We start from the raw sequence: 23,615 nt of genomic DNA, 5'->3' as shown, positions 1-23,615 counted from the left end.
CCCGGGCTCTGGCCATGTTCTCGGATGAGGATTTCTGGATCGCCCTGTGAAGAGGTGAGTGAAGTCCGCCCGGCCTGGGCCCAGAAAGGGTTGGACTGGGGGCACAGCCAGATGGACTATCTTGGCCGGTGCTGGCCTTTAGGTTGGAGAAAGGGGTGCCAGAGCTGGGGAGGGCTCCTTTGGCAGGGTCTGTCAAGGGAATCTGAGCCAGTTGCCACGGCAGAACTGAGGCCTGGTTTCTTGGGGTGTGCCTCTTTAAAGATTGGGGGTTCAGGGAACTACAGGAGTTTGGGAACGTGTCCAGATAGCCTCTCTGCCTGTTTATTTTTGTGTTGAGGGAGTTCGACCAAACTAGGACCCAGGCCCTGATGCCAACACCAATTCCAGGCTGCTGTCCCCCACCCCCATCTCCAGGGTTCCTTGGGACAGAGCAACTTGGTAGTGGTGGTGGGGGTGCCACTGCCAGGTCGGACTTACTGCCTGATTGGACTTTAGTGTTGTTCCTGCCCACTCCAGCACCCAAAACAATCTGTGGGAAACTCAAGTAGCCTTGAGTGCTTCACCTTGGGGAGGGTGGGTAGAAACTGGTGCGATGAAGAGAGGAGCTGGGGCAAGAAGGAGGTGGGGCTGGGGCTGCTCTGCCCCTGCTCTTCAACTTAACTACCTCTGCCTGGCAAAGTGACCCCAGCAAGGCCTAGTGGTGTCTTAGCCTGCTTTGCTTCCCCTCCTCTTGGGATGGACATAATCTCCGGGGGATTATAGAGGAGGCCGCTGAGATCTGTTCTCTACGAATGTGGGCTGTAAAAAATGGCTTTTGTCTCTTGCTTCCTCTGGGCCTAGTATAGACTTAGCTGCCCCTGAGTCCCCGGCCAGACCTGAAAGCCCCTGCCAGAGCTCTACAATGCTTTCCTGGCTACCGAATGGTAAATAGTTCTCAGGTGCTGCCCCAGCCCTGCAGACTAGGATGGCTGTGCCTCTTTGATGGAGAAATGACTTTATTTGTGCTCTTTTCTGCTGGAAGCCAGTGTTTCCAGCCCTGGTTGGAGGTGCTGGAGAGAAGGGGTGTGTATGGACAGCAGGAAGGGTGCAGCTTGAGCCTCCCGCCTCAGCCTCTGGGCCCTGGGCTGGGACAGCCTCTCTCACACCTGTCCTGTTGCCCAGCAGGGATTTGGCTGGTGCCTTTTGCCTCCTCATTCCACAATACATTTGCTAGGTCTCCTGAGTCTTGTCTCAGAAAGTGCAAAGTAGGGGGTTTGCCCTTGAAAGATTTCTGGGAGTTGGCATAGGGGTGTGGAGTAAAGCGAGCTGTCATCTGTGGTCTCTGACTCTCTCGTCTGCTCTTAGATAACATCCTTAGGTGGGACTGTACCTTGTTAGCCCTGGCTGCCCCCTAGGCTACCCAGGGACAATGTGTTACCATTTGGATCCTTCCTAGAGGGCTGACCGAAAATGGGGGGTGGAGAGAGGTGTGGTTTGACTCGCTCGCTGGGAACCAGGAAGTCCTGAGTCCCACTGAAGAGCTGCTCACTCAAGGGCCTGTTCCAGCCTTTCACCCCTCCAAGCCTCCATTTCCTCCCTTACAGAGAAAATGGAGTGAAGTCTGTAGGTCTAGGGTGAACACAGGAAGGAGAGTGGTGGAGTAAATCTCCGCCACCTTTCTTGCTGTTTTGGGTGTTTTCAGATGTAAGACACCAGGGTGTCAGTTCCCTAGCTCAGAGCAAGCCTGGCCCAGGTATTAGCCTAGGTTAGATCCAGGGAAAACCCCCCTTGGGATATATGTGTGTCTCTGTTTACTGGCTGTGAATGGTGGGATGGGGGGACCTTTGCCTTTATTTGTTCAAATGCCTCCAGGGACTTGATTGCTATAGCACTTGGTATTTTGGTATAGATGCTGAAAGCTTGAGTAGTTAGGGGCTAAAGTTTCAGGCTTCTTGGAGATGTCCCTGGGTTCTTTATAGCACAGAAAAAGGACAGTTTGCTGCTTAGTCTTGGACCTTCCATAGCTCTGTAAGTGGGGTGCTTCCTTTGCCAGGGTGTCTACGCTAATCCTCAAGGCTAGGTGAAGAAGGTAGTTTCTGTACCTTCTTCGGCAGTACTAGCTTTGGCAGGCGGGGGGGAGGGGGGGAGGGCGGGCACGAGAGTGCTCCCGAGCTCGAGCCCTGCACTTGGGGGAGGGCCGAGGAATGTGTCCCTCTGGCCTGTGTCAGGCGGCCCTCCTACCCACTGTATTATCACTGTTGCCTTCTATTTGTTGCTCTTTGTGGCTCCCTTGGCCTCAACTCTGAGAGCAGTGTTGGTGGAGGATCTGTTAGGAAGATATGGTTAGATGCAAACATTTTGAAAACTTTAAAGTCCTCTTGGACCTTTGTGCAACCAGGCCTTGAATGATTGACTAGGAAGAGGGTCCTGGCTTGAGCCCACTTCCCACAGGTGGCTTGTAAGGGCTTCTTGAAGTTCAGAGCATGCTCTGTAAGCTGGGCAGAGAAGCATCCTGCTTTCCTGCAAGTGGATTGTTGTGCATGAGGCTAGGGGAGAGGTGGTTTGAGAATGACAGAGGCTAGGGGAGAGGCGGTTTGAGAATGACAGTGATGGGTGTCAGGTGAGGCTGCTGCTCCCTCCCTGGCAGGTTTGTAGCATCAGGAAAGGAAGTGGGCATCTTCACTTCTATGTGGCTCCAGGGGGATCGCCAGTGTTTGGAAGTGAAATTGTGAGCTTAGGGAAGGAAACTGATTCTGTGTTGGCTGGGGATTGATTTACTGGTCATCGGGCACTTGGAGGGTTCCCCTTGTTATCCGGCCCCAGGTGATTGAGCGGGGTACTTGCCTTCCAGTTTTAGAGGACAGGATTATCTGTACCCAGGTTGGTGTGATCACTGACTAAACAAGGGGAGTGGAAAACATGGGAGCTGGATTTCTCAGACCTTTATCCTTTACGGTTGTTTTTAAGGGAGTCTTACCTCACATCACCTTTCGAAGAAGTCCCACCCTTCCCACCAACAGCTGCAGGCCCTAAACCTTCTCAGCTTTCTTACGTGGGGCTTCTTTCCTGTTCATAATCTTGGAAATTCTTGTCTGTTTAAATAGTTTCACTGTGGAGCTCTGGTTGGCCTGGAGCTCTCAGTGTAGACCAGGCTGGTCTCCAACTTGCCTTTGATCCCTCTGCTTCTGTCTTGCAGGTAATGGAGTGTTAGGTACCTGCCACCAGGCCTAGCATCTCTGTAATTCTTACTCTTCACTCCTCTCGGTCTTTGTGCTCAAGTGTGCTGTTGCCTTGGAGGTCAGGGAAAATACACCCAGTGTTGTATGACGGTTAAGCTTTCAGCTGTAGCTTTAGCATGTTTCATTTGCTTTTGAGATACACTGGACTATATGAAAAAGGAAAGAGGGACCGTTAACTCTTCGAGTATTTGGAAACCCAGCCTGACTTAAGAGGAAGGAAACTATTTTGCTCTGTTAAGTCCGGCCTCATTTAGCCCTCCTCCAAGTAGCAATGTGCTTCCTGAGACTACAACTCCCAGCATGCTTAGCCCCTGGCCTGCTTACACATGCTCAGTAACTCTTAGGCCCACTTCTGTTAACTACTAGGAGCATCTAAGGAAGAAGGGCAGTTGGCGTTGCTAAGGGCAACAAACCTGAGGCCTTCATGCTAGGTGAGACCCAGAGCTCATTTAGGGCTGGGGGCCAGTGGTGGTCCTGAGTCTCATATGCCTGGCAATTGAGGTTCCTCCTGTTGTATTTGGGATATCCTTATTAAAGGCAGTGGAGATCCATTCACAGCTATCCTTTAGTTTAGTGTTGTGTTGAATCTCTTGCAACACGCTAGGACTCTATGTGAGAGGGATTTTGACAGGACTAAGACTTCTAGGTCAAGTGGGTGGCTACTTTCAGATCTGTAGGATGGTAGCAGGCCTGAAATCTAAGAATAAAGGCCAAGGGATAGATAGGGCCCAGGAGTTTAAGATAAGACAATGGATGTAGTTTTAGTTGGAATGATGGCCACTGTTACAAGAGGAAGGTAGAAGTGGGAAAATGGAATAGATACCTGAGAATCCAGAATGAGAGGAGGAGGTATGTGTTTGGAGGAGAAGTGGGTAGTGGGGTAAGAGTCCTAAAATGAATTCCCTAGTCACTACAACAGAGGTTTGTAGACTGAGTTTGTCTCTGATGTCTAAAGGGTCTACTTACCATTAACTGACTTCTAATAATTGGAAATGGCTCACTGGGGAAGCTTGGTGGACATTAGGTATCTTTTGGCATCGACAGGTCTCCCCGAGAGGGCCCTGCCCAGTCGGAGAGAGGGATGGACAGCCAGAAGCCGCCTGCTGAAGATAAAGATTCAGACCCGGCAGGTGAGTAGGACAGGTCCCTGTTTTCTGACAGCTTTTGGCTCCTCAGGGCTAGCCCTTTATTTCTGGTCCTGGCACAAATCCTGACTCCGTCTGAGATACACAGCTAATTGAAGAACTGTGTTCTTTGAGACAAAAGTTTAAATGCCATCTCCTGTCTGTTCATTCAGCTGATGGACTTGCAGCCCCTGAGAAGCCAGGTGCCACTGAACCAGACCTTCCCATTCTGTGTGTCGGGGAGGTCTTGGTCCCCAGCTCTGGGGCATCCAGGCTTCCAAAGCCGCCTCATGACTGCAGGTAACTTGCTTGTGGAGAACAGGGCTTTGTGGGCACATGGGGCATTGATTAGGGAGGCGAGGGCTTCCCAGAAGTGTGAGTAGGATACACAGGTATGCCAGGTCCCGGGTTATCGGGGTGCTGATGTCTTTGTGTCCACAGTAGGGCTCCAGCACGGCGCTGTGGTCTCTGTAACTGTGGGGAACCCAGTCTGCATGGGCAGAGGGAACTGCAGCGCTTTGAGTTGCCATCTGACTGGCCTGGGTTTCCAGTGCTATCCTCTGGGGGAAGCTCAGGTCCCCGTGAGGCAGTGCTGTCCAATGAGGACCTGTCACAAATTGGTTTCCCTGAGGGCCTCACGCCTGCCCACTTAGGAGAGCCTGGAGGTAGGTTGGTTTGGAAGCAGGGGAGAGGCTGGGCTGTCCTGAGCTACTACTGGTCATAGTGTTAACCTGTTCCTCTTATTTACCTCATTCTGCCTCTCAAGGGCACTGCTGGGCACATCATTGGTGTGCAGCGTGGTCAGCAGGTGTATGGGGGCAGGAGGGCCCAGAACTATGTGGTGTGGACAAGGCCATCTTCTCAGGGATCTCACAGGTAGGGTTATGATGAGATGATTGCATAGGTGAGGGGAGTCCGGGCAGAGGGGCAGGCCTGGGGAAGGGCTAACCTTGTGGCGAGAGCCTGCCAGCCAGTTCTGAGGCTCTGCCCATCCTTGCAGCGCTGCTCCCACTGCGCCAGGTTCGGTGCCTCCGTTCCCTGCCGCTCACCTGGATGTTCCCGGCTTTACCACTTTCCCTGTGCAACTGCCAGTGGTTCCTTCTTATCCATGAAGACACTGCAGCTGCTTTGCCCAGAGCACAGTGATGGAGCTGCACATCTAGGTGAGGAGAGCAAACGAGGGGCCGATTGCGCCTTTGGTGTTGGCACTCCACAGAGCACTGTTGAGTCTAAAATCACAGTCATTTTGTCCCAGTAAAATAGATGACAACTTTGCGAGTACAGGGGCTCTGCCTGTGTGCCTGTATGCAGATACTCTGGTATCTGCAGAGCCTAGAATAGTATGCATACCAGCTCTGCATCGTTCCATAACTGATCTGAACTCCCCTTCCCTTCCTCCTGCAGAGGAGGCTCGCTGTGCAGTATGTGAGGGGCCAGGGGAGCTGTGTGACTTGTTCTTCTGTACCAGCTGTGGACATCACTACCATGGAGCCTGTCTGGACACTGCTTTGACTGCCCGAAAGCGTGCCGGTTGGCAGTGCCCTGAATGCAAAGTGTGCCAAGCATGCAGGTAAGAGTATAGCCATGTGCCAAGTTTGGGCAGAGAATGAGGCTAGGAGGGATCCCACAATGTGTCCTATGCCCTTTAGGAAACCTGGGAATGATTCTAAAATGTTGGTCTGTGAGACGTGTGACAAAGGGTATCATACCTTCTGCTTAAAACCACCCATTGAGGACCTGCCTGCTCACTCGTGGAAATGTAAGGTGAGGACCTTTGGATGCCACCTCCCGTAGCATCTCCACAGTTGTCTTGAGCTTAACGGGTCACATGCATGCCTCTGTCTCCAGCTGAGGTTTGACTAGTGCCTGTCTTGCCTTCTCGCTTCCCTAGACATGCCGAATATGTCGGGCCTGTGGGGCTGGCTCAGCAGAATTGAATCCCAACTCTGAGTGGTTTGAGAACTATTCACTCTGTCACCACTGTCACAAAGCCCAGGGAAGCCAGCCTGTCATTCCTGTTGCCGAGCAGCACCCAACTGTCTGTAGCAGGTAAGTAGTGTCAACTGAGATCGGGAAGGGGCGTTGGGAGGGGTGAGGCCGGAGGGGCCATGTCAGACAGGCAGGCAGGCAGTGCAGTCCACCTCATTGACGCCTTGGCCCAGTGGGCTCTCTAGGAGTTGTGAGCTGGAGAGAGAGAGCTACAGTGCCTGCTCCCTGTACCCTCTGCAGATTTTCACCCCCAGAGTCTGGTGAGATCTCCACTGATGAGCCAGATGCATGCCAAGGGCAGCCAAAGGGTGAGCACGTGACCTCTATGCAAACCAAGGAACCGGGGCTCCTGCAATGTGAAGCCAAACCACTAGGTGAGTAGGGCCTAAAGGTCCCTGAAATGAGTCCGTTGTTGTTCCTGCACTTTTTGTGGAGTTAGATCTGAGCTAGAAGGGAGATGACATGTTGTGTCTACAGGGAGAGCAGGGACCCAACTTGAAGCCCAGTTGGAGGCTCCCCTGAATGAGGAGATGCCACTGCTGCCCCCGCCTGAGGAGTCACCTCTGTCCCCACCACCTGAAGAGTCACCCACATCTCCACCACCTGAGGCCTCTCGCCTGTCCCCACCGACTGAGGAGTCACCCCTTTCTCCACCACCTGAGTCATCACCTTTTTCTCCACTGGAGGGGAGGCCTCCCCCATCTCCTGCACTAGACACACCTCTGTCTCCACCGCCCGAAGCCTCACCCCTGTCTCCACCGTTGGAGGAGTCTCCTCTGTCCCCCCCACCAGACGAATTACCCTCTTCTCCACCACCTGAAGCGTCTCGCCTATCTCCACCACCCGAAGAGTCACCCATGTCCCCTCCACCAGAAGAGTCACCCATGTCCCCTCCACCTGAGGCCTCTTGTCTTTTCCCACCATTTGAAGAGTCTCCCCTATCTCCGCCACCTGAGGACTCTCCTTTGTCCCCACCTCCAGAGGCGTCACGACTGTCCCCACCCCCTGAGGACTCCCCCATGTCTCCCCCACCTGAAGACTCGCCTATGTCCCCCCCACCTGAAGTGTCACGCTTCTTGCCCCTGCCTGTCCTGTCACATCTGTCACCTCTGCCTGAGGTATCACGGCTGTCCCCACCACCTGAGGAATCTCCCCTGTCCCCACCACCCGAGGACTCTCCCGCCTCACCTCCACCTGAAGCTTCCCGACTGTCCCCACCACCTGAGGACTCTCCCGCCTCACCTCCACCTGAAGCTTCCCGACTGTCCCCACCACCCGAGGACTCTCCCGCCTCACCTCCACCTGAAGCTTCCCGACTGTCCCCTCCCCGTGAAGACTCACCAGCTTCACCACCACCGGAGGACTCACTCATGTCCCTGCCGATGGAGGAGTCACCTTTGTCACCACTGCCTGAGGAGCTGAGACTCTGCCCTCAGCCCGAGGAACCATACCTGTCTCCTCATCCTGAGGAGCCCCAACTCTGTCCCCAGCCTGAGGAGCTGCCGCTGTCCCCACAGTCTGAGGAGCCATCCCTGTCCCCTGTGCTTGCAGAACCAGGCCCATCTTCTCAGCCTGAGGAGCTACGCTTGTCCCCTGTGCCTCAGGAACCACATCTGTCCCCTCAGCCTAAGCAGTCGCACCTGTCTCCCCAGTCTGAGGAGCCCTGCCTGTCCCCCATGCCTGAGGAGCCATGCTTGTCTCCGCAGCCTGAGGAACTAAACCCATCTCCCCAGCCTGAAGAGCCTCCTGAGGAACCAAGCCAGCGCCCTGCACCTAAGGAGCCGTCCTTGTTCTCCCCAAGTGGGGAGCCACCTTTATCCCCCATGCTTGGAGGGCCAGCCCTGTCTGAGCCTGGGGAACCACCTCTATCCCCACTTCCTGAGGAGCTGCCCTTGTCTTTGTCAGGGGAGCCAGTCTTGTCACCTCAGCTGATGCCACCAGGTAAGGAGGTATTCTGTCCCATTCCTCTGGGGGCAGTCTTAGCACTTTATGGCACGTCTAATCTGAGAGCCTCTTTTCCTCTTCTTCCCAGATCCTCTTCCTCCTCCACTCTCACCCATTGTCCCAGCTGCAGCCCCTCCAGCCTTGTCTCCTTTGGGGGAGTTAGAGTACCCCTTTGGTGCCAAAGGGGACAGTGACCCTGAGTCACCATTGGCTGCCCCCATCCTCGAGACACCTATCAGCCCTCCACCGGAAGCCAACTGCACTGACCCTGAGCCTGTACCCCCGATGATCCTTCCCCCGTCTCCGGGCTCCCCTATGGGCCCTGCTTCTCCGATCCTCATGGAGCCGCTCCCCCCGCCCTGCTCTCCGCTCCTTCAGCACTCCTTGCCTCCTCCAACCCCTCCTCCTTCCCACTGCTCACCTCCTGCTCTGCCGCTCTCTGTTCCCTCCCCACTGAGTCCCGTGCAGAAGGCAGTGGATGTCTCGGATGAAGCTGAGCTGCATGAGATGGAGACTGATAAAGGTCCAGAACCTGAGTGCCCAGCCTTGGAGCCCAGGGCCACCAGTCCTCTGCCATCCCCTATGGGGGACCTTTCTTGCCCTGCTCCCAGCCCTGCCCCAGCCCTGGATGACTTCTCTGGCCTAGGAGAAGACACAGCCCCTCTAGATGGGACTGATGCTAATACATCACAGCCTCGGACTGGACAGATCTCTGGCAGTTTGGCTAGTGAACTTAAAGGTTCTCCTGTGCTCCTGGACCCCGAGGAGCTGATCCCTGTGACCCCTATGGAGGTCTATGGCCCAGAATGCAAGCAGGCAGGGCAGGGCTCACCCTGTGAAGAACAGGAGGAACCCAGTGCACCAATGGCCCCCATGCCACCCACTCTCATCAAATCCGACATTGTCAATGAGATCTCTAATCTGAGCCAGGGTGATGCCAGTGCCAGTTTCCCTGGTTCAGAGCCCCTTCTGGGCTCTCCTGACCCTGAGGGGGGTGGCTCCTTGTCCATGGAGCTGGGAGTATCTACGGATGTTAGTCCAGCCCGAGATGAGGGTTCCCTACGCCTCTGCACTGACTCACTGCCAGAGACCGATGACTCCCTGTTGTGTGACACTGGGACAGCAACTAGTGGAGGCAAAGCCGAGGGGGACAAAGGCCGGCGGCGCAGCTCCCCCGCCCGGTCCCGAATCAAACAGGTAAGAGGCTCTGGCGCCCTTGATGTGCTCACAGCCCAGTGCTACCTTTGCGCCTGACTTTGTGCAGTCCAGACTGTATAGATCCTTTGGTCCAACTCTGCCTAGCTGACTCCTGTGCATAGAGGAGGCAAATGGGTTACCTAGGTTCATGGCCTCAGAAATACAACTGGGACCAAAAACTTGATACTCTGAAGTCATTTCTTGTTTTTGCTTTTCTCCCGTGGTGGCCGCCCTTGGAAGGGGAGGTTGGTTTGGTCAGTACTCAGTTCTGGTCAGTACTTTGAACCTTGACTTTGTTTCTGTCCTCTGAGTGGGACACCTGGGTCATTTTTAAGAAGCTGTTAGACACTTGACTTGTCATCTTCCCCTCCAAGCCTGTGGGCCCAGCACACGCAGTCTTGTAATGGCCTCTCCTGTCACTTAGGGTCGGAGCAGCAGTTTCCCAGGCCGACGCCGGCCTCGTGGAGGAGCAGCGCATGGAGGCCGAGGGAGAGGACGGGCCCGACTGAAGTCGACCACGTCTTCCGTCGAGACACTGGTAGTAAGGACAAGGACGGCTTTGCACCCCAGCATACCTCTCACACTCCTTAAAGCTAAGCACACTTAGAACCCCGTCAGCCTGTTGTTTGCCAGCAAGGGCCTGACTGGTTGGCTTGGAGGATCTGAGTGTTGCTTCAGAGGCCTTTAGCTTATTAGCCAGGCATTCACGCTGCTTTTCTGAGTGTGGGAAGGAAAGAGGGCAGCTTAGCTGAGGCACACTTTTTCCTTCACTTTCTACAACTTTCTGCTCATTAAGGTGGCCGACATAGATAGTTCTCCTAGCAAGGAAGAGGAGGAGGAAGACGATGACACCATGCAAAATACCGTGGTTCTCTTCTCTAACACAGACAAATTTGTTCTAATGCAGGTATTGTACTGAGTTGGGACGGCCCAGCTTTTGCAGTGAGAGAGACATGCTGAGTGCAGTCTTAGTCTGCCCCCTCCTCGTGTGTGTGTGTGTGTGTGTGTGTGTGTGTGTGTTTGTATGTTTGTATGTTTGTGTATGTTTATATGTGTGTGTGTGTTTATGTGTACGTGTGTTTATGTGTGTGTGTATGTATGTGTATGTTTGTGTGTGTGTTTGTATGTGTATGTTTATATGTGTGTGTTTATGTGTATGTGTATTTGTGTGTGTGTGTTTGTGTATGTGTGTGTGTTTGTATGTTTGTGTATGTTTATATGTGTGTGTTTATGTGTATGTGTGTGTGTTTGTGTATGTTTGCGTGTGTGTGTATGTTTGTGTATGTTTGTGTGTGTGTTTGTATGTTTGTGTATGTTTATATGTGTGTGTTTATGTGTATGTGTGTGTGTGTTTGTGTGTGTGTGTGTGTGTGTGTGTGTGTGTGTGTGTGTGTGCGTGTGTGTGTACTTGCTCACGAACTTACTTTGCTGAGAAGGTGAATGAGAAAAGTCAGGGACCTAGTTTGTTTGTTGAGATAGCTGGCTAATGAGGTGATGGATTGTTAATGCTGCATGGTGAAAAGGCAGAAATGGAGCCCAGAGAGCCTGTATAGGGTATAGCCTAGGAAGCCTGTATAGGGCATAGCCTATATGTATCTGTCCTGTATCTGTCCTAGCCCAAGGAGCCTGTATCCATCAGCCCAGGGAGCCTATGTCCATCCTAGCCCAAGGAGCCTGTATCCATCAGCCCAGGGAGCCTGTGTTCATCCTAGCCCAGGGAGCCTGTATCCTTCAGTCCAGGGAGCCTATGTCCATCCTAGCCCAAGGAGCCTGTATCCATCAGCCCAGGGAGCCTGTGTCCGTCCTAGCCCAGGGAGCCTGTGTCCATCCTAGCCCAGGGAGCCTGTATCCATCAGCCCAGGGAGCCTGTGTCCGTCCTAGCCCAGGGAGCCTGTATCCATCAGCCCAGGGAGCCTGTGTCTGTCCTAGCCCAGGGAGCCTGTATCCATCAGCCCAGGGAGCCTGTGTCCATCAGCCCAGGGAGCCTGTATCCTTCAGCCCAGGGAGCCTGTGTCCGTCCTAGCCCAGGGAGCCTGTATCCTTCAGCCCAGGGAGCCTGTGTCCATCAGCCCAGGGAGCCTGTATCCTGCAGCCCAGGGAGCCTGTGTCCGTCCTAGCCCAGGGAGCCTGTACAATCACCCCCAGATAATCTTGAGTCTACTTTCTTTGTTGTTGCATACAGCTCTTTACTGGACAAGTCTCTACCCTCGCTGGTCTTTCTATAACTTCTTAAACTGATGCTAGACTATTTCTAGTTACTAGATTAGACCAGGAAGGTTTCCTAGGGAGGCACAGCTTCTCTGAATTGGGAGGGAGACGAAAGGGACCTCTGGTGACTTAGTAACTGTCTTGGTGCTGTGTGATGGGGCTTCTGATTGACTCCCTTGTCTGTGGCTGGGACCAGGGACAACAGACATGTTTGCAGGGCTGGATAGATGGCTTTGGAGAAATGCTTGCTCTGCAAGCAAGAGGACCTGAGTTGAAATCCCTAGGGCCTATTTAAAAGCTGGCTTTGGCCATGCACGCCTGTACCAGTGTTGGAGGAGGAGACAGGTAGGGCCCAGGAGCTTGTGGGCCAAGAGCTTAGTTGGAATTGTAAACTTTGGGTTCCGTGAAAGACTGTGTCTCCCAAAAAAGGGTGGAATATAATAGAGGAAGACTTTTGATCCCCCTCCATATATATGTTCTCACTCCCCACCCCAAGACAGACAGATAGAAGACAGAGAAGCAGAGGCATGCTTTGCACGTTGGGGTTCTTGTTCCTCTGCAGGACATGTGTGTGGTGTGCGGCAGCTTTGGCCGAGGCGCGGAGGGCCACCTCTTGGCCTGTTCGCAGTGTTCTCAGTGCTATCACCCGTACTGTGTCAACAGCAAGGTGAGCTCAGGGCCTGGAATGTGTGGGCAGTGGGTAGAGCTGGTTCTCCATTACCGTAATTCCCCACACTATTTATTTTTATTATTTTACTACATCTATATCGGTGGGGGAGGGGAACACCTATGTCAGGGTATATTTGTTGAGGTCAGAGGACAACTTGTAGGATCATTTCTCTCCTTCCACCATGTGGATTCCAGGGATCAAACTCAGGTCATCAGGCTTGATGGCAAGGGCCTTATGCTGAGCCAGCTCACAGCCTGACACTTGATTTCCTAAAGTAGCTCTTGGAAGTCGTTGATCAGTTGTCAGTCCTGTCAAACTCAGAGAAATGTGCTTTGGGATTTATAGCAGACATAGTTTCTTTCCATGGGCCAAAAGTTGCCAGAGTAATTCAAGTCCATTTTGTAAATGCCGAGCGATTTACTAGTAGAAAGCATGCTCTATGGCCAGCAGTAGTGGCGCACCCCTTTAATCCCAGGCAGAGGCAGGAGGATCTTTTTAAGTTTGAGGTCAGATTGGTCTACATAGTGAGCTCCCAGCCAGCCAGAGCTACACAGTGGTACCCTGTCTCAAACCAACCAAACCAAACCAAACAGGTAGCAAAGCAAAACCATGGTAGATCAGAGATGAGAGAATGGAAACTGGAGCTCCACATGGACAAATAGATAGCATTGTCTTAAACCTAAGGTATAATCAATCAGTCCTTTGGGTTTCTCTAAAAACTACCAATGTATTAATTAGTGCACTAGTAACATTTATTAGCTTGTTTTAGTAACAGGTTCTAAAAGGTGAAGAAAATTGAGGGAAATGAGCCTTTCCCTCAAATGAGTTTGGTGCCTGCTTACGGAGAGCTGTGTTCACTCAGCGGGGCTGTGGTTGGAGCGTCTCTGTCGAGCACAGCTCCAGGAAGCCTCTGGAGGGGCGCTGTCTGTCCAGTGCTCTGTACAGACTCCTTTGCTTAGAGGTCTGCCCTCAGCTGTACAAGCTCTACACACACCCCAGCACAGAGCACCCCAGCACACACCCAGCACAGAGCTGAGGTGTCTCCTTTTCTCCACCAGATCACCAAGGTGATGCTGCTAAAGGGCTGGCGCTGTGTGGAGTGTATCGTGTGTGAGGTCTGCGGCCAGGCCTCCGACCCTTCACGCCTGCTGCTCTGTGATGACTGCGACATTAGCTACCATACATACTGCCTGGATCCCCCACTGCTCACTGTGCCCAAGGGTGGCTGGAAGTGCAAGTGGTAAGGACAAGAAAAGCCTGGGCTCTGACAGGAGATGGTGAATGGTTCTGAGACACAGGTAGAGCAGACAAAGTATTGAATGCATGATACCCTGTGTTAAAGAGACCAGTCTGCTGGTCCGTTCTCAGTGGGGGTGCCTTTGGGATCCTAGGTTGGGTGCTGAGGGTCTTTCTGCTTCTACTAGGTGTGTGTCGTGTATGCAGTGTGGGGCCGCCTCCCCTGGCTTCCACTGTGAATGGCAGAACAGTTATACACATTGTGGGCCATGTGCCAGCCTGGTGACCTGTCCTGTCTGTCATGCTCCCTATGTGGAGGAAGACCTGCTGATCCAGTGTCGCCACTGTGAACGGTGAGAGGGCATCCCTTCCTCCTCGAGGCAGATTTGTGTACTGCGGCGCTGGCTTTACCTGCTTACCTCGTCACTCCTCCCCAGGTGGATGCACGCTGGCTGCGAGAGCCTCTTCACGGAGGATGATGTGGAGCAGGCTGCCGACGAGGGCTTTGACTGTGGCTCCTGCCAGCCCTTTGTAGTAAAGCCTGTGGGTGAGTATCGGGGTGGAGGAAGCAGAGGGTGTGAGTGTCTTACTTTGGACAGTGTCCTAAGCTGCCTTTGGTTTGCCCTCCTTCCTGCAGTACCTGTTGCCCCACCAGAGCTGGTACCTGTGAAGGTAAAAGAGCCAGGTAAGCCCCAGACATTTTGAATACCCAAACCAGCTAAGACCATAGACCGTCTCCTCTGCTCCAACCTCCACACTTTATAGACTCAGGGTAAATGACCAAGTCAGTGGTAAAGTTCTGATTAGAGCCAAGGTTTTCCTATGCCCAGACACGGCTCCTTTCCCCAGGCCAATCAGGTTCTTTATTTACTACAAGGATCTCTCTTACTCAAGAGAGCCCGGCTTTCTTCTCACAGCAGGGACAAGGCCATCTCTCTGCCACAGTGGGGGCACCACTCTTAGCAAGTATGCTGGCCTTCAGCAAGTAGAGTTCTTCTGTTTCTTGACCGCTAGAGAGTCCGTTTGGTGACCCTGTGGTTAATAGGTTCTGGACATAGCTAGGCTTCTGCAACACTCATCTCAGGATCCCTCAGCTACTGGTAAAGCCTTCAGTGGCCTGCTATCTCAGCTCTTAGAAACCGACAGGTCTTGTCTGTCACTGCTTGTGTCTCAGTTGGGAACATGGGTTGACATGTGGAGTTTTGGTTACCCTGGGGCCTCTGTCCAGGGGTCATATGTTCTTCCCTGTTGTCCAGAGCCCCAGTTCTTTCGCTTCGAGGGTGTGTGGCTGACAGAAACTGGCATGGCGGTGCTGCGTAACCTGACCATGTCACCACTGCACAAGCGGCGCCAGCGGCGAGGACGGCTAGGCCTCCCAGGCGAGGCAGGGCTGGAGGGTTCTGAGCCCTCAGATGCCCTTGGCCCTGATGACAAGAAGGATGGGGACCTGGACACTGACGAGCTGCTCAAGGGTGAAGGTTGGGCTGGGGAATCTCAGAGAAAGGCAGAGAGCGGGAGAACACAGCCCATATGAGCTGGGATGTTGGGTAGGGGCTACAGAGCCACTACTGGTCTTCCACTAGCACTTCGCCTTGCTCAGGTGGCACTGTGGCAGATTACTGGGCTCCCTCTTGCAGTGTGACAAGGATAAAAGGGCCCATTTCTCTGATGTGCCTGTCTTCTTCTGTTACATACAGGCGGTGTTGAGCAAATGGAGTGTGAAATTAAGCTAGAAGGCCCCGCCAGCCCTGATGTAGAACTTGGCAAAGAAGAGACAGAGGAAAGCAAAAAGCGCAAGCGCAAACCTTACCGGCCGGGTGAGGCCTGGAGCGGGGCTGTGGGGCAGTAAGGGGCTGTGGGGCAGTAAGGGGCAGCTCACAGGTTCTAGTGGCTTCTCATTCTTTTTTTTTTTTTTTTTAAAGATTTATTTATTATTATATGTAAGTACACTGTAGCTGTCTTCAGAGACACCAGAAGAGGGCATCAGATTTCATTACAGATGGTTGTGAGCCACCATGTGGTTGCTGGGATTTGGACTCAGAACCTTTGGCATAGCAGTCAGTGCTCTTACCCACTGAGCCATCTCTCCAGCCCTGGCTTCTCATTCTTAATTGTGCTTTCTCACAGGCATTGGTGGCTTCATGGTCCGACAGCGGAAGTCTCATACCCGCGTGAAAAGGGGGCCTGCTGCACAGGCCGAGGTGTTGAGTGGGGATGGGCACCCCGACGAGGGTGAGACGGGTGAGGGCTCCCGTGGGGCCTGGGAAGAAGGTGGGGTCACAGCACATGGGGCAGTGCCAGAGAGGCCAGGGTGTGAGCTCACTTCAGGAAAGGGGGTGGAGGGTCTAGTTGGTTGGGGATTGAAGACATAGGTGGGAAGAGTTTTCCAGCAGAGCTGAAGCATGCTGGCATCTCCAGAAAGCCTGAGTCCTTCGCTGTTGTCTGTAGTGATGCCTGCTGATCTGCCTGCAGAGGGCTCTGCAGAGCAGAGCCTTGCTGAGGGGGATGAGAAGAAGAAGCAACAGCGACGAGCGCGCAAAAAGAGCAAGCTGGAGGACATGTTCCCTGCTTACCTGCAGGTGGGTTTCAGACTCCCTGGGGTGAGGGAAGGGGCTTGTGTCCACAGGCATCAAGAAATCATTTTTCTTGACTCTCCCGGCAGGAAGCCTTCTTTGGAAAGGAACTGCTGGACCTGAGTCGGAAGGCCCTGTTTGCAGTTGGGGTGGGCCGGCCAGGCTTTGGACTAGGAACCTCAAAACCCCGGGGGGATGGAGGTTCAGATAGGAAGGAGCTTATGACAGCTGTGCACAAAGGTTAGTTAATTAAGATGAAGTGTTCTGGAGTGTCCCGCCTACCTTCTGCCTCGTAGTTGGCAAAGGTGTCTGGAGGTGGGGTTGGGGGTGGGCCAGAAGCCCCGTTCTAGGCATCAGCATCACCAGTCTGATTGGAGTGGGGCTATTGCTCATAGGAGATGATGTTCCAGATGTTGCAGATGAGGAGTCCCATGGGCCCGAGGGCACGGCTGATATACCAGGTGAGGGCTGCTGGGGGATTGGGTCCCATCTTGGTCTTGCTTGTTGTCAGTTGGCTCTGCCCCTGAGCACTGCCAGAGCTGGAGCCTAGACATGGTTCTGTCTCTTGTGCTTCACGTTGGCCTGAGTGGTGTGGGCCTCCATACCGCTGATGGTGGTTTTCTTGTGGTGTCACAGGGCTTGAAGATGGAGGTGTAAAGGCATCCCCAGTGCCTAGTGACCCTGAGAAGCCAGGCACCCCGGGTGAAGGAGTGCTCAGCTCTGACCTAGACAGGATTCCCACAGAAGGTAGGGCTTGCTTGCATGGTGTCTCCTGGGTGTCAGGGTCTCCACAGCAAAGGAAGGCGCCAGAGTGGAGTGGGGAGAGTGCTGCCCACCGTCCTCAGCAGTAGATCTGTGGTGCTGTGTGAGCCTCTCTTACTCAGCTAAGCAGTGTGTGTACCTTGTCATTCGCCCACAGAACTGCCCAAAATGGAGTCCAAGGACCTGCAGCAGCTCTTTAAGGATGTCCTGGGCTCAGAGCGAGAACAGCCTTTGGGTTGTGGAACTCCTGGCCTAGAAGGCAGCCGTACCCCGCTGCAGAGGCCCTTTCTCCAAGGTACTTAAGGCAGGCGCTGGTCCCAAGTGTGCTGTAGCCAGCCTTGTACCTGAGTAGGCCAGCGGCTTCCTTTTTCTGATCCTCTTGCTCCTGCAGGTGGACTTGCTCTGGGTAGTCTCCCGTCCAGTAGCCCGATGGACTCTTACCCAGGCCTCTGCCAGTCTCCCTTCTTGGATTCTAGGTTGGTATCTGTGCTTAACTGTCTTGGGTGGTTCCTGTGTCCTTTCCCTCCATGTGGGTACCTGCCTTGCCTCCCGCTGACTTTGAGCCACTAAAGAGACAGCTCTCTTGTTGCCTGCCTTCCTTAAGTGGGGTGGAGCAGGGGCTTGGGTTTTCTGTAGTTTGTCCCTGCCCTATGTGACTCTCTGCCCCTGCGCCCCAGGGAGCGCGGGGGCTTTTTTAGCCCAGAACCCGGTGAGCCAGACAGCCCTTGGACAGGCTCAGGGGGCACCACCCCTTCCACCCCTACCACACCTACCACAGAGGGCGAGGGCGACGGGCTGTCCTATAACCAGCGGAGTCTACAACGTTGGGAAAAAGATGAGGAACTGGGCCAGCTCTCCACTATTTCACCTGTACTCTATGCCAACATTAACTTTCCTAATCTCAAGCAAGATTACCCAGGTATTTCTGGGCAGGGGCAAGGGAGACAGCCTGACAGGTGAAGGGGTCCCCTCTGACTTGACCTTTCTGCTCCCCAGACTGGTCTAGCCGATGTAAACAAATCATGAAGCTCTGGAGAAAGGTTCCAGCCGCTGACAAAGCCCCCTACCTGGTAAGACAGCATGGGCCAGCTTGAGGCCTGGAGTAGAAGCGTTTTAGTGGCTTACCTCAGGTCCTTGTTCTCCTGCCATCCCCTTAAGCAGCTGGGTGAGGAGGGACTGATGTCTGGGCAGGCAGTTTGATAAGATGGGATGGGAGCTGACTTGGGGCTGAGCTCGAAGCCCTGTGCTGTGTCCTGGGCTTGGGGCTGAGCCTGAAGCCCTGTGCTGTGTCCTGTGTCCCTCAGCAAAAGGCCAAAGATAACCGGGCTGCTCACCGCATCAGCAAGGTGCAGAAGGTGAGCGGGGCTGCCTTTCTGGGATTGGGGACGCGGGTCATTCCTTCAGTCAGCAGCCTGACTGCTCCACTTGCTCCCTCTGTAGCAGGCTGAGAGCCAGATCAGCAAGCAAGCCAAGATGGGCGACATAGCCCGCAAGACTGATCGACCGGCCCTCCATCTCCGCATTCCCTCTCAGCCAGGGGCACTGGGCAGTCCGCCCCCTGCTGCGGCCCCCACCATTTTCCTTGGCAGCCCTACCACTCCTGCTGGCTTGTCTACCTCTGCGGACGGGTTCCTGAAGCCACCAGCGGGCACAGTACCCGGCCCTGACTCACCTGGTGAGCTCTTCCTCAAGCTCCCGCCCCAGGTGCCCGCCCAAGTGCCTTCGCAGGACCCCTTTGGACTGGCCCCTGCCTACGCCCCGGAGCCTCGCTTCTCTGCGGCACCACCCACTTATCCTCCTTACCCAAGCCCTACTGGAGCCCCTGTCCAGCCCCCAATGCTGGGTACCACAACTCGACCTGGGACTGGCCAGGGGGAATTTCATACTACCCCACCCGGTACCCCGAGACACCAGCCTTCCACGCCTGACCCCTTCCTCAAACCTCGCTGCCCCTCATTGGACAACTTGGCTGTGCCTGAGAGCCCAGGGGTAGCGGGAGGCAAGGCTTCTGAACCTCTGCTCTCACCCCCACCTTTTGGGGAGTCCCGGAAGTCCCTAGAAGTGAAGAAGGAAGAGCTTGGGGCCTCCTCTCCTGGCTATGGTCCTCCAAGCCTGGGCTGTGTTGACTCACCCTCTTCAGGCCCCCACCTGGGTGGGCTGGAGTTAAAGGCACCTGATGTCTTCAAAGCCCCGCTGACCCCTCGGGCATCTCAGGTAGAGCCCCAGAGCCCAGGCCTGGGCTTGCGGGCCCAGGAGCCACCCCCTGCCCAGGCTTTGGCCCCTTCTTCTCCCAGCCACCCAGATATCTTTCGTTCTGGCCCATACCCCGACCCCTATGCCCAGCCCCCATTGACTCCTCGGCCCCAACCACCACCCCCTGAGAGCTGCTGTGCCCCGCCTCCACGATCACTGCCCTCTGACCCTTTCTCTAGAGTGCCCGCTAGCCCTCAGTCACAGTCCAGTTCCCAGTCCCCACTGACCCCGCGTCCTCTGTCGGCTGAGGCTTTTTGCCCGTCCCCCGTTACCCCTCGCTTCCAGTCCCCCGACCCTTATTCTCGGCCACCCTCACGCCCTCAGTCCCGTGATCCCTTTGCCCCATTGCATAAGCCACCCCGGCCCCAGCCCCCTGAAGTTGCCTTTAAGGCTGGGCCCCTAGCCCACACTCCGCTGGGAGCTGGGGGCTTCCCAGCAGCCCTGCCCTCTGGCCCAGCCGGTGAGCTCCATGCCAAGGTCCCAAGTGGGCAGCCCACTAATTTTGCCCGTTCTCCTGGGACAGGCACATTTGTGGGCACCCCATCTCCCATGCGGTTCACTTTCCCACAGGGGGTAGGGGAGCCTGCCCTAAAACCCCCTGTCCCTCAGCCTGGTCTCCCTTCACCCCATGGGATCAACAGCCATTTTGGGCCTGGCCCCACCTTGGGCAAGCCTCAAAGCACAAACTACGCAGTAGCCACGGGGAACTTTCAGCCCTCGGGCAGCCCCCTGGGGCCCAGCAGTGGGTCCACAGGGGAGGGCTATGGGCTGTCCCCACTACGCCCCGCATCCGTTCTGCCACCTCCCACACCTGATGGATCCCTCCCCTACTTGTCGCATGGAGCCTCACAAAGGGTAGGCATCACCTCTCCAGTGGAAAAGAGAGAAGACCCAGGAGCTGCAATGAGTAGTAGCTCTTTAGCAACATCTGAACTCTCAAGTGCCCAGGATGCAGGCATGTCTAGCCTCAGCCAAACAGAGCTGGAGAAGCAGCGGCAGGTGAGTGGATGGCCTGCAGGCGGCCCACCAACCCTGCTACACCCTCTCCACCAGCCCTCTGACTGGAGTGGATTGGACTGACTGGTCCGTTTTTTGGACAGCGCCAGCGACTGCGGGAACTGCTGATTCGACAGCAGATCCAGCGGAACACCCTGCGGCAAGAGAAGGAAACGGCTGCAGCAGCTGCAGGTGCAGTGGGGCCTCCAGGCAACTGGGGTGCTGAGACCAGCAGCCCCGCCTTTGAACAACTGAGCCGAGGCCAGACCCCTTTCACTGGGTCTCAGGTAGGTAGATTGGCGAGGGGTGGCGGGGCCAGCGTCCTGAAGGTGGCTACACCTTCATCTGCTTCTGTCTTCTAGGATAGGAGCAGCATTGTGGGGTTACCCTCAAGCAAGCTAGGCGGTCCCATCCTGGGACCAGGAGCCTTCTCCAGCGATGATCGGCTCTCCCGGCCACTTCCACCAGCCACACCTTCTTCTATGGACATGAACAGCAGGTGAGGTTCAGGGAGAGGGTGTGTGTAAGTGAGAGACAGAGACAGACATTTTACCATGGCTGTATTCTACCTCAGATCTTTTCCCTGTCTCCGATCCTTCTGTTACGACTCGCTCTCCCTTTCATTCCCTCACTGTAACCTTGTCTTTCTACGCTAGCCTAAGCCTCTGTTCTTGTCCTCCCTCTGTGCTGAGTGGTTCTCATAGATTACTGAATATTTTTCCAGGCAACTTGTTGGAGGCTCCCAGGCCTTCTATCAGCGAACACCCTATCCTGGGTCCCTGCCCTTACAGCAGCAGCAGCAGCAGCAGCAGCAGCAACAACAACAACAACTGTGGCAGCAGCAGCAGCAGCAGCAACAGCAGCAGCAGGCGGCAGCAGCAGCAACCTCCATGAGACTTGCCATGTCTGCTCGATTCCCGTCTACTCCTGGACCTGAACTTGGCCGCCAAGCACTAGGTTCCCCCTTGGCAGGAGTCCCCACCCGCCTTCCAGGCCCTGCTGAGCCAGTTCCTGGTCCTGCTGGTCCTGCTCAGTTCATTGAGTTGCGACACAATGTACAGAAAGGACTTGGACCTGGGGTATCTCCGTTTCCTGGTCAAGGACCCTCTCAGAGACCCCGTTTTTACCCAGTAAGCGAGGAACCCCATCGACTGGCTCCTGAAGGTCTTCGGGGTCTGGCTGTTTCAGGCCTCCCCCCACAAAAGCCCTCAGCCACGCCAGCCCCTGAGTTGAACAACAGCCTCCATCAGACGCCCCATACCAAGGGTCCTGCTCTACCGGCTGGCTTGGAGCTGGCCAGTCGCCCTCCATCAAGCACTGAACTTAGTCGTCCTCCTCTAGCCTTGGAGGCTGGGAAGTTGCCTTGTGAGGACCCTGAGCTGGATGATGACTTTGATGCCCACAAGGCCCTAGAGGATGATGAAGAGCTCGCTCACTTGGGTCTGGGTGTGGATGTAGCCAAGGGTGATGATGAGCTGGGCACCCTGGAGAACCTGGAGACGAATGACCCCCACCTGGATGACCTCCTCAATGGAGATGAGTTTGACTTGCTAGCGTATACCGACCCTGAGCTCGACACTGGGGACAAGAAGGACATCTTCAATGAGCACCTAAGGCTAGTAGAGTCAGCAAATGAGAAGGCTGAGCGAGAAGCCCTGCTGCGGGGGGCGGAGCCTGCATCCTTAGGCCCTGAGGACCGGCCTCCAGCTGCCCCAGATAACTCAGAGCCTCGCTCAACATCTGTGCTCCCTGAAGTGAAGCCCAAAGTGGAGGAGGGAGGGCGCCATCCTTCTCCTTGCCAGTTCACCATTAATACCCCCAAGGTGGAGCCAGCTCCTCCTGCCACTCCCCTCAGCCTGGGTCTGAAGCCAGGACAGACTGTGATGGGCAGCCGGGACACGCGAGTAGGAGTGGGTATAGGACCATTCCCCAGTGGTGGACACACAACTGAGAAGGGCCCATTTGGGGTCACGGGAGGAACACCAGCTCACTTGTTGAACCCCAGTCCACTGAGTGGCCCAACTGGATCCTCTCTTTTGGAAAAATTTGAGCTAGAAAGTGGGGCCCTAACCTTACCCAGTGGACATCCAGCACCTGGGGATGAGCTGGACAAAATGGAGAGCTCTTTGGTAGCCAGTGAGTTGCCCCTGCTCATTGAGGACCTGTTAGAGCACGAGAAGAAGGAGCTCCAGAAGAAGCAGCAGCTTTCAGCACAGACTGTGCTTCCTGCCCAGCAGCAGCAGCAGCAGCAGCAGCAGCAGCAGCAGCAGCAGCATGCCCTCCTTCCCACACCAGGCCCCGCCCAGGCACTGCCTTTGCCACATGAGCCTGGGCCGCCACAGCAGCTTGCTTTGGGCCTTGCAAGTAGCCGACAGCCAGGCTTGGGCCAGTCGATGGTGCCCACCCAGTCACCAGCTCATCCCCTTCAGCAGCGCCTGACCCCGTCTGTGGCTATGGTGTCTAACCAAGGGCATATGCTCAGTGGGCAGCAAGCGGGGCAGACAGGCCTGGTGCCCCAGCAGGGTTCACAACCAGTGTTAGCACAGAAGCCCATGAGTGCCATGCCAGCGTCCATGTGCATGAAGCCCCAGCAGCTGGCAATGCAGCAGCAGCAGCAGCAGCTGGCTAACAGTTTCTTCCCAGACACAGGTAACGTCACAGTAGCATGTAAGTGTGACGCTGCTCAGCACCGAGTGGGCACTGACCCAAGCTAAGGGAGGTGGGACACCGGGGACATTGGCTAAACAGCAAAACACTGTAAGCAGAAAGTCAGAGCTTTTGAGAGGAGGGAGGGAGGGATGGATGGAGGAAGGGAAGAAGCCTGATTAGCAGAGGCTTTCTATCTGGTTAAGTTTGGGACTTGGAGAGAAGTAGTTCAAGGATCTGCAGTCCAGGTACGTGAAAGGAGAGCAGTGAGGGAGACGCTGCTCTGTCTTCTCCGTGGATTGTAGTGAGGAACTTCTCAAACTGATGGCAGTACTGAAAAGTTACTTTGTCAGGGGCTATTTGCTACTGAGTGCTTGATTTCATCCTAACAGACTCATGAAATGGGTCTAGTTGGTTCTGGTTATAGAAGAGGAAACTGAGACATAAAAGTTAAGTAACCTGTCTGAGATTATACAAGTAGGAAAGCTGGATCTGAATTTAATGGCATTAAAATTTCATGAGAGTGAGATTAATTAGTCTTTTACAAAGCTGATAGTCAGTTTTCTGAGCAGGCCAGGCGTGGTGGTGCAAGCCACAGCGATCGAGAGGAGACAGAGGCAGAAGGAGCTCTTGAGAGTTCAAGGCCAGTCTACTCTACATAGTGAGTTCTAGGACAGCCAGGGCTAAATAGGGAAATCCTTTCCCAAATAAACAATTAAACAAAGTACCCCGAAGGTGTAAACTAAAGTTCCCAAATAAACAATTAATTGAACAAATAAAGTACCCTGAAGGTGTAAAC

At 54.7% G+C, this 23,615-nt stretch overlaps 1 protein-coding gene and 1 long non-coding RNA gene across 7 annotated transcripts in view; both read left to right on the top strand.

Annotated features, from left to right (window-relative positions):
* The window catches only part of Kmt2d (lysine methyltransferase 2D), a 39,472-nt gene continuing 15,857 nt past the window's right edge, over positions 1-23,615 (top strand). Inside the window, exons 1-35 of one of the 6 annotated variants that reach the window (XM_031355056.1) lie at positions 1-54; positions 4,263-4,348; positions 4,516-4,642; positions 4,784-5,007; positions 5,109-5,218; positions 5,343-5,505; positions 5,747-5,912; positions 5,992-6,106; positions 6,234-6,391; positions 6,572-6,705; positions 6,809-8,272; positions 8,364-9,472; positions 9,897-10,013; positions 10,269-10,379; positions 12,243-12,347; positions 13,409-13,590; positions 13,775-13,939; positions 14,024-14,133; positions 14,224-14,271; positions 14,843-15,064; positions 15,284-15,403; positions 15,714-15,827; positions 16,035-16,165; positions 16,249-16,399; positions 16,555-16,620; positions 16,796-16,906; positions 17,079-17,216; positions 17,313-17,397; positions 17,599-17,840; positions 17,918-17,991; positions 18,226-18,276; positions 18,362-20,173; positions 20,275-20,457; positions 20,533-20,669; positions 20,895-22,819. In XM_031355056.1, coding sequence (XP_031210916.1) covers positions 4,300-4,348; positions 4,516-4,642; positions 4,784-5,007; positions 5,109-5,218; positions 5,343-5,505; positions 5,747-5,912; positions 5,992-6,106; positions 6,234-6,391; positions 6,572-6,705; positions 6,809-8,272; positions 8,364-9,472; positions 9,897-10,013; positions 10,269-10,379; positions 12,243-12,347; positions 13,409-13,590; positions 13,775-13,939; positions 14,024-14,133; positions 14,224-14,271; positions 14,843-15,064; positions 15,284-15,403; positions 15,714-15,827; positions 16,035-16,165; positions 16,249-16,399; positions 16,555-16,620; positions 16,796-16,906; positions 17,079-17,216; positions 17,313-17,397; positions 17,599-17,840; positions 17,918-17,991; positions 18,226-18,276; positions 18,362-20,173; positions 20,275-20,457; positions 20,533-20,669; positions 20,895-22,819 — 10,219 coding nt within the window. In that variant the 5' untranslated portion in view covers positions 1-54; positions 4,263-4,299. The remainder of the gene's footprint in view (positions 55-4,262; positions 4,349-4,515; positions 4,643-4,783; positions 5,008-5,108; positions 5,219-5,342; positions 5,506-5,746; positions 5,913-5,991; positions 6,107-6,233; positions 6,392-6,571; positions 6,706-6,808; positions 8,273-8,363; positions 9,473-9,896; positions 10,014-10,268; positions 10,380-12,242; positions 12,348-13,408; positions 13,591-13,774; positions 13,940-14,023; positions 14,134-14,223; positions 14,272-14,842; positions 15,065-15,283; positions 15,404-15,713; positions 15,828-16,034; positions 16,166-16,248; positions 16,400-16,554; positions 16,621-16,795; positions 16,907-17,078; positions 17,217-17,312; positions 17,398-17,598; positions 17,841-17,917; positions 17,992-18,225; positions 18,277-18,361; positions 20,174-20,274; positions 20,458-20,532; positions 20,670-20,894; positions 22,820-23,615) is intronic. The other 5 variants (XM_031355067.1, XM_031355091.1, XM_031355063.1 and 2 more) reach the window with 5 other exon arrangements.
* Positions 22,983-23,615, top strand: part of LOC116079230 — a 788-nt gene continuing 155 nt past the window's right edge. The window contains exon 1 of the long non-coding RNA XR_004113831.1: positions 22,983-23,607. This is a non-coding gene — a long non-coding RNA (uncharacterized LOC116079230). The remainder of the gene's footprint in view (positions 23,608-23,615) is intronic.

The sequence above is a fragment of the Mastomys coucha genome, unplaced genomic scaffold (assembly GCF_008632895.1).
Source record: "Mastomys coucha isolate ucsf_1 unplaced genomic scaffold, UCSF_Mcou_1 pScaffold11, whole genome shotgun sequence".
NCBI lineage: Eukaryota > Metazoa > Chordata > Mammalia > Rodentia > Muridae > Mastomys > Mastomys coucha.
This window is presented reverse-complemented; position numbering and strand designations above follow the sequence as displayed.